Source organism: Pinus tabuliformis, chromosome 3_1 (genome assembly GCF_031772625.1).
Source record: "Pinus tabuliformis cultivar Carrire ecotype Pingquan chromosome 3_1, CPIR1, whole genome shotgun sequence".
Lineage (NCBI taxonomy): Eukaryota > Viridiplantae > Streptophyta > Pinopsida > Pinales > Pinaceae > Pinus > Pinus tabuliformis.
In genome coordinates, this window is record NC_142301.1 from 697,349,007 (window position 1) to 697,357,627 (window position 8,621).

Here is an 8,621-nt window from a genome sequence, read left to right on the forward strand (position 1 = left end):
ATGAGTGGTTTTGCTAGCCAGCCTCTTGACCTCATAGTTTTGAGTAGTTCCACCATAACCGAAACCAGTTGTTAACCTTTATACCACTCATTCCTCTAGGATGAGTCACCTTTAAGCTCTTTTATGACTCGTAAAAAATTGAAAAGTTTGTTGAGTATTTTTCCCTTTTTGACTCGTTAAAGTAAATAAAAACAAGGAGTTTGCATTAAGATCTTTTCCGACTCTCAAACACAAAAATATTGCCAAGCTCTTGTCATTTTGACCTCGTAAATAGTTCCAAAACATCATTTACCCATTATACCTTTACCCATTTTTTGGGCTGGGATAAAACTATTTACGAAAAAGGTATACCTTAGTCAAACACGACTACGAGGTTCTCTTGAATATTGTTTTCTACCTTTATGGGTTCGAGAGACAACTTTACAAAAAGGGACCCTTGGAGTTTTCTTTTTCGTGTCTTTTTCAAACTCCATAAACATGAAAAAGATTCTAAGTTTCACCTTTGTCGGACTCGTTAAAAGATTAAACGACATAGGACTTGTCATTATGACGAGACCGAGCTTATCCTTCCTAGGGCTCGTTAAAATTTACTAGGTAGGATCTATCCAAAGGATGGGATTATATTACAAACATATGCTATCCCCGTTAAGATTGTGTAAAAATAACTGGGGTACTCCCCAGAAATGGTGGGGGAAAATTGGAAGTATTTCATCAGTTGTATTCTTTGCTTGAAGCAGCGTGTCACTCTTGAACATTGAAACTCATCTGCTGTTTGGTTCAGGTTTTGGGACATCCTCACTCTATCACTTGCCTCCCTAGTTTTTGGGTTATCCATTTTAAACCTCTCATATGATCTCTACCATGTCACCATGACCTCTGATCCTATGATGTCAAATGATGCCAAAATCTGGAGTCGTGTCATCCATATGTTCAAGTGAAGTATTCCTACCTGTACATTGTCTGATCATACGTCACCATCTTGGATTACTCTCATTCATTGTGTTTCCCATTTCGTGTCAAAGCATTCATTATGAACTTCCTTCGACAGATCACTTCCTATCGACTTCAACTCATTATCCAAGAAGTTGATCTAGAAACTCCCTTCCAGTACCTTAGACTTTGCATGACTCAATGGAAAGTTCTTCGTACTCAACGACAAGTTCTCATTATTGGCCCTCGATTGAGTGATTTCACAGGTGTTCGACTTCAGTTCCTTATTCACACTTCGTGAATTGTATTGATAGTACCTTGAAAGCCATTGACATTATGGGTGGTTTCTCTCACGCTTGTTAACGGTTCACATCATTGACTGGTAATCAAGTGATTTTCTAATATGTTCAACTTTAGCACGTCTATTCACATGTTAGAATTTGTACTTTGATTGGGTCATGTTGGAGCACAAGACCCTGGGCTTAGATCACAAAATTCCAGGTTGCGAGGAGTGATGAGTCATTCATGATTCTTTAGACGGATGGTTGTGACCATACCATGGGTCTTTTCATTTTGATCCTCTCCATGCGGATGTTTGCGCTCATTCTGTGGATCTATTTCATATGATCCCTTAAGTCGGATGGCTGTGTCCATGCTGAGGATCCATGCACATGATCCTTTTCTTGATGGATAGTTGTGCCTATACCATTGATTCATGTATTGTTATATGCCTCTCATGTTTATCAGGCATGACTATCAGTTTTCAGACATGTACATGTATGTTTGAGTTACAAGTCTTCTAATGTTGGTATTCCAAGTCCTTGCTCCATCTTAAAGCATTTCATCCATCACTCTCAGCTCTGACTTCATGCTTTAGGGGGCATCTATTACACAATAATTTGTCACTCTCTTGTCACTCCCCATTCCTGATCCTAGAGAACCATAGTAGTGGCTACTGTGTTATACTTTCACCATGAAACCTATGCTGTTGCATCCCTTGAATTTTGAAGAAAGTAGTCCCCACTCCCTTCACAACATTTCCAGAGAATCCTTATTAAAACCCAGTTTTTAAGATCAATGCTCTTTCCCAGCATCTCACCGGTGCCGATTTGCAGAGTTTAACACTGTGACCCACACCGATCGATGCTACTGTTAGCCCAATACCCACGTCAGTCTACTTCTGGAAAGTTTTTATAAAAGGAAACAAAGTTTCACGTTTAGAAACTTCTAGTGGCGATGTATTGGATGTTCGTTTGGTTGGATAAGGGTCAAGAACTCCATATAAGGTTCTTTCCCCCTTAAAAGTGGACCTTCCCAAGGAGATAAGGCCTTCTTCCCCCTTGAGTGGATCTCATTCTTATCCTCTTCTCCCTATATAAACCACTTCCTCTTACCCTTTTTGGTTACAATACAACACATAGTGAAAGTGGTCGAGAGATGGAACCAGCTGCAAAATTATGAAATTTTTAGCTTTTGATAGAAGAAGATTAGTCTTAGATGACAAAATACTAGTCTTTGGTAGCTAAAGCATGAGGAAAGAGAGTTAGAGCTTGGAGGTCATTTCATGTCAAGCTAGAGGAGGAAAATAGTGTTGAAAAGGCGTGTAGTAGGGCTTGGATACCACAAAGGAGATCTCCAACGTTGTTGCTCGAGGAGGGCAAGGGAGCCGTATCCCTTGTTGAGTAGGCGCAACAGGGCCTAATGCATGTTGAAACGAGGCCCCCCAAACTAGACCCCCAAATAGGTGTAAGTCGTCGTTGTAGGGCCTAATGCGCACTGAAACGAGGCCCCCCATACTAGACTCCCAAATAGGTGTAAGCTGTGGTGATCTTGATGTCTTCCCTCGGAAGTAGAAATGTAAGTCGGTGAAAGCGTCGAAGGTCATAAAACCTGGTCAAGAGGTAGAGGGTCAAGGAATTTTAATACAACGAATGGTATATTTCCTATATCGGGTGTAATATTACATTTGATAGCTTAGAACGCCTTTACCTTTTAAGTAGATTGGATTCAATTTTATGTTATCACGTTTGCTGTTGTTTCTTGCATGTTTGTTTCAGGTACTTGAACGAAAGGAACGAAAGGAAGCTGGAGCAAGGAAGCAAGATCACCATCAAGTGGATTAACGTTATGAGAGGTAGGCCCTATTATTCGATTCTAATCTAAGGAAATTTACATTAGATTGTCTTGTTTGTGGCTAGACCCACTCTCTTGGACTAGAGGGACCATCTATGTCCACATAGAGGATATTTCTACACCACACTCCACCCTTGGTAATATGACTCAAATGCCAAGTGATATGGGAGAATCCAAACACAAAACTCCAATAAAAATTTGCAAGGCCTAAAAAGTTGTGAAGCTCTGTTAGAGTGGTCAGGGCTGGCCAATCCTGAATGACTTGGATCTTAGTCGGATCCATATGCACGCCTCGCTCATCTATGATGTAACCCATATATCGGACCTAGCTCATGCCAAAGGTGCAATTATCCAAGTTGGCACACAAATTATGTTGTCACAGGGTTTGAAGGACCCGCCGAATGTGTTGCAAATGTCCTTCCAAACTCTTGTTGAAGATGAGGATGTCGTCCAGATAAACAACCATGAATGAGTTGGTGAAGGGACACAATATGACGTCCATTAGCCTAATAAAAATAGCAGGGCAATTTGTCAACCTAAAGGACATAACCAACCATTAAAAAAGGCCTTCCTTGGATTTAAAGGTTGTCTTCCATACATTTGTGGGATCTATTGGAGCCTAGTGATAGCTAGACCTCATATTGATGTTGCGGAAATATTTCCCCCCCTTGAGTTGGTCCAGAAGGTCATCAATCTTTGGGATTGGATACTTGTTCCTGATAGTGATTTTGTTTAGTGCTCGATAATCAATGCAGAGCCTCCAAGTTCCACCCTTCTTCTATACAAGTACAATCGGGATCCCACAAGGCAAGGAACTTGGTCGTATGTGCCCTTTTTTCAACAAATCCTGGATTTTCCGCTTGATCTCTTCATTTTCCAGAATGGAGAAATGATATATCAACCCATTGGGTAGGGGTGCTTTGGGAGTCAAATCAATCCAATGCTTGACCTGACAGTGTAAGGGTACCCCTGTGGGTGAGGAGAATATGTCCCTATATTCTTCCACGACCTTATCCACAAACTTTTGTTGCATGGAGGAACCCTTCCCTGGGGCCATGAATGTGGCCATGATCTTCCCCTTACTTTGAGATTGAATCAGAAAGGAAACAAATTTCCTAGTGAAGCCACCTAATGGTGTATGGTTGTGGGTGTGGTGAAGGGATCTCACCTTGGCCACACTTACAACACTTATCAAGCCCAAGAGAAGGAATCCCAAGTAGGTCCCCTTGTACTTTAAGACAAGAAAGAGCACCAGGATCAAGCAAGGGAGGCCTTAACCTCCTTCAATAGTCCCAATAAAAATTGATGAATCAACTAGACAAGAAAAAGAATTAGGACTTGGTGAAGGGAAAATTGTGGAGGTCACCTCCCCTAAAGCCAAAGGTAAACAATCTTTGACACCCATAGGAATGCCTACCACTAGAGAAGTCACATCTAAGCAACTCAAATAAAAAACATAGGTTCTACAGGAAGGAACAAATTTGCTACAGGAGCAAGAGAAAGTGCTACAGGAAAGGGAAGCCATATAACGAGAGGAAGGAGTAGGTCCCCAAGGTCTCCAGGATCCTAAACCACAAATTGACCTCGGGTCCTACTATAAATTTATTGAGGGAGGGAGAATTATACCTACCAAATTTTCAATTCCCCTCTTCTTTGAGCTAGAAAAAGAAAGAGGCAGAACTCACCGTGCATGAAAATTGCAAAATCCAAGAAGGTAGAGGATGTGGGCCTCATGGAGGAAAAAGTGCAACAAATGAGAAAGGAATTGAATGAATTAAATCTAAAGGAATCAGTCATGAAGGAGCAATTGCAGTTAGAAAACAAGAGGCTAAGAGAATAGCTGTAGGAAAAGGCGATACAACTTGCCACCATGGAAATTTTGTCCACGGGAACCATCCAATGCAGTCTACCATCCAAGTCATATTCCATCTTCCTCAAGGAGAAATGGATGCAATTCAAAATCAAAACATTGGCACAATATGGCTCTCTACCATTCCAAGATTATAGAGGTTCATTTATTTTCTCCAGAAGGTAAGGATTGAGGATAGATCCAAACTGGTTGAGTTCTATATGTACAACATGATCCTCACAAACATGAACTTTTGGACAACAAATCAAGATTGAGGGATATGCAACTAATGGCATTGGCCTCTTGGTTAACCCATGAAGAAACAAAGGATGAGGAAGTAAAGGGGGTGATGGAAAAATAATAAATTTATCCGTTATACATTAGAGCAGAGTTGGTGAGCCCCAATGTTGTCATTAGTAACCACAATATCATCTCCATTGATCCCCAAATGGCCCCTAGTTGCATGGAAACACAATAACAAGCTATCCTCCATTTCGAGGACACCTTTAGGTTCTTGGGGACTAAGAGCTTGCAGGATTTCCAAAGGAGATGGCATGCTCTTCCCCACAATTTTTAAATCAGAGAGTATCACTCCCCTAAAAGATTAAGGAATTCCCTAGAGAGAACCCCACTCTAAAAAAAAATCTTTCAACGGTTGAAGATCAATTGGATAGGGTTCAAACTTAGTCCTCCCTTGTTGTTGGGCCTATAAGAGAGAATAGATCATACATAAGAACAAAGGTAGGTGGGCATACATAAAAGAAAATGAAAGGTTTTATCCACATGGATGCACACCATCTATGATGCCTTGGGATGTCCGAGAGGCCACTAGGGCCATGCATGGACATCACATCAGTGAGTAAGTTTCTCAAAGGGTTAGCAACACCTTCAACAAGGGGGTGATGATGGGTCCCATCAATAGGCATATTTTGAGGCCCATATTTCTATCCTCTAGCCCATAAATTCTTTCTTTATCCACATTAATTTACATTTTTTGGCTATAATGTGCTTAGTAGGAAGACTAAAGCGTGCTTTTCATACTTCATGGCCTAATTTTGTTTATGTGCATGAAAGAGAGCATTTTTGGGTACATTTATGATGCAGAGGCACGTTGGAGGTGGCTAGAGGAAGTGCAGGAGGCTTGTTCCATGCATTTACTCTTCTTTGACTCAAAGTGATCCTAGAATCACTCATTTGCACTCACCTACAACTCGAGATCCACTGACAACTATTGAAATCAAATGCATGAGGGTGTCTAAGGGAACTAGATCCACTAATTTCGATATTTCAGAGGGAAGCAGTCCTCCTCTCAAGGGATCTGTCCCTCAATCACCTTTTGCGTAAATAAACAAGCCTAAGGGCTCATTAGGATTCAAACTTTTGGAGTTAGGAAGAGCTATTAAAGGTCAATTACTTGAGATTGTTATTTCAATTTTTAGATGATGTATTTGAACTCCATTTTCTATTAATGAAAGGTTTATTATTGGTTTACATCTAAGTTAAGTTTGTAGGGAAGAAACCCTTGGGTTTGTGCCGAACCCAGAGGCTTTAGCCTCTCTCATGTATTTTTATTTTTCGTTGTTTGAGTTGTTGTATTTATTTCCTTGATTAGGTAGAGATTAGATTGAAAAATTGTGGTTGTAGGCCCGATCAACACATCTCTTGTGGGAAGTGTGGTTGAAAAGCCTACAAAAAAAAGCCAAAAATATGTGTTTGTGTTTCTTTGGAAATTTCTAGGATTTGGATTGTAATTCTCTTGCATGCTCAGTTTTTGCACCTTAGAATTTAATACCATGGCTTTGCAAATGGATTAGATTCATGTTGTAAGATAGAATAGCTCTTAATGAAATAAAATTCAACTCGTCCTTTCCACTTTGGTTTATTTTGCTGCAGTTTTATCATTAGATGTACATTCTTACCAAGAGGAAAAGAGGTTGATTGTTAGTCTTCAAGGACTTGTAGTGACTTCCAGGGTTTGGCACATTCATCCTACATCCTCTTTGTCATTACCAACTTCCTCCTTGACACCTCATACGGCTCTCAAATTCTTGCACTGAGAATGTCTTTTTAGGGTCAATGAAGGACACTATGAGAATGTATTTTTGTGCAAGATGAGACTGTAAGGGGTGTTAAGATTGGAAATAAGGTTGCACACATCCTTCATACACCCTCATCCACCTTCAGAATACCTTTCTTACCCTCAAAAATATCTCGGACCCAATCCTTTAGAAAAACAAGGTATCCTATAGTAGCCTTGTACCACTGCCTAAACTCGGCCAGATTTTCTCTAAGATGTTGATTTTTGCATTTTGGGATTGAGAAATGACCTCCAGGGTTTAAATTCATGATTGGGGAGACCTAAGGACCAATTTAGACCCATCCTTCCTTCATTTTCTGCTCGACTCAACCACGTGAAAAACGAGGTATTAATTTAACACAACAATTCTAATGGAAAAAATTCTAATAATTATGAGCAAGTAAATTTTCTGTTATACATTAGACAAGCTCTCTTCAACAACCTGGCGGACCCTTCTTTTATATTCTTTGAGATCATTGAAGTATAACTTAGCAGCCTCTGGATTCGCAGGAGAATTTGGATTTGGGTCAGACAATAATGACTGCACCCACATGATACAAACATAAGTATTGAGAATCAATAATATTGCAGCTAAAAGCATTTGTAGCTTAGATTTCCCTTCTTTTAGAATGTCACATTAATATACTTCATGAAGAACACCTCACAACCAAAAAGGTACCTGAATTGAAGTGAGAACTGTTGCGACATCGTAGGCTGGGCTCCACTGGTTTTGCAAAATGTCCAAGCAAATACCACCATGTGTATAAACTGCACAGTACGAACCAAAGATCATTTTGGTGACAATTACCCAAGACCTCTTTAAACTAGATCTGATATCCCCGGTAAGAGTTTGAAGTTGAGAAGAAGAGGGGAAGATTGCATTGTTTTTACCATTAAATAAACATAATGAATAATCAATTTGTATTTACTGAAAAGTAAGAAAATTTTAAGTTTTCGTAGACAACACTTACTATTCGGGTGAAACATGTTCGACACAAACCTCACCTTTGGAGGTGTGTTAGGGTAATCCTCCCCAAACTCGAGCGTTAGCTTGAATATGCCTACAAAATTGAGATACAAAACTCATCAGGTTCAGTCAATCGAAATTTCTGAAGTAGACAGGAAGTCTTATTTGGGGAAATACTCAACCGCCATCCCATGGATTTTTTTTTTTTTTTTAATCCATTTTATATTATATAAAAAACAATACATAATTCAGAATATTGGGCATCTATAGCCACCTTATGTGTGTATCCATCATCTATATTTGGCATACATGTATAAAACTCCATTATCATCATACAGTTCGTATTCATCAAAATGTTCATCAACACTATGTGGCACTAATGTGTAAACAAAAAATAGGGTATCCAGCCTTATCTACATGTACTGAAGCAATATATACCTTCGTTTATATATGTTTCATATACAAAAAAGGAATGTAAAATGAAAACATAAAGATGTATACATTTATAAAGATGTATAATTATTTACTCGTTTTATTTTTAAATTTTTATTTTTTTTATTTGGGTAGACATGTATTAAATTTCAACTTTGAGATTACACGTCATACTGGACTATAGAATAAGCCTCTCCCCTCAACTACATAATTATTCAGATCGGTCAAAATTT

General features: G+C 39.3%; 1 protein-coding gene across 1 annotated transcript; it reads right to left on the minus strand.

Annotated features, from left to right (window-relative positions):
* Positions 1-7,401: 7,401 nt before the first annotated feature.
* On the minus strand, positions 7,402-8,281 carry LOC149189048 (ubiquitin-conjugating enzyme E2 2-like). The gene is made up of 4 exons (XM_089410109.1): positions 8,200-8,281; positions 7,961-8,071; positions 7,669-7,757; positions 7,402-7,530 (listed from the first exon to the last, which is right to left on the minus strand). The coding sequence occupies exons 1-4, from the start codon at positions 8,279-8,281 to the stop codon at positions 7,402-7,404; spliced, it is 411 nt and encodes a 136-aa protein (XP_089266235.1).
* Positions 8,282-8,621: the final 340 nt, after the last annotated feature.

Excerpts from the sequence above, each read along its gene's own strand:
- LOC149189048 (XM_089410109.1), bottom strand. The coding sequence starts at position 8,281 with ATGGAGTTTTATACATGTATGCCAAATATAGATGATGGATACACACAT. Across the intron at positions 8,072-8,199 it reads TGCCCAATATTCTGAATTAT|TTTTGTATCTCAATTTTGTA; the intron begins GTATTGTTTTTT and ends GAACCTGATGAG. Across the intron at positions 7,531-7,668 it reads CAGTTCTCACTTCAATTCAG|TCATTATTGTCTGACCCAAA; the intron begins GTACCTTTTTGG and ends ATGTGGGTGCAG.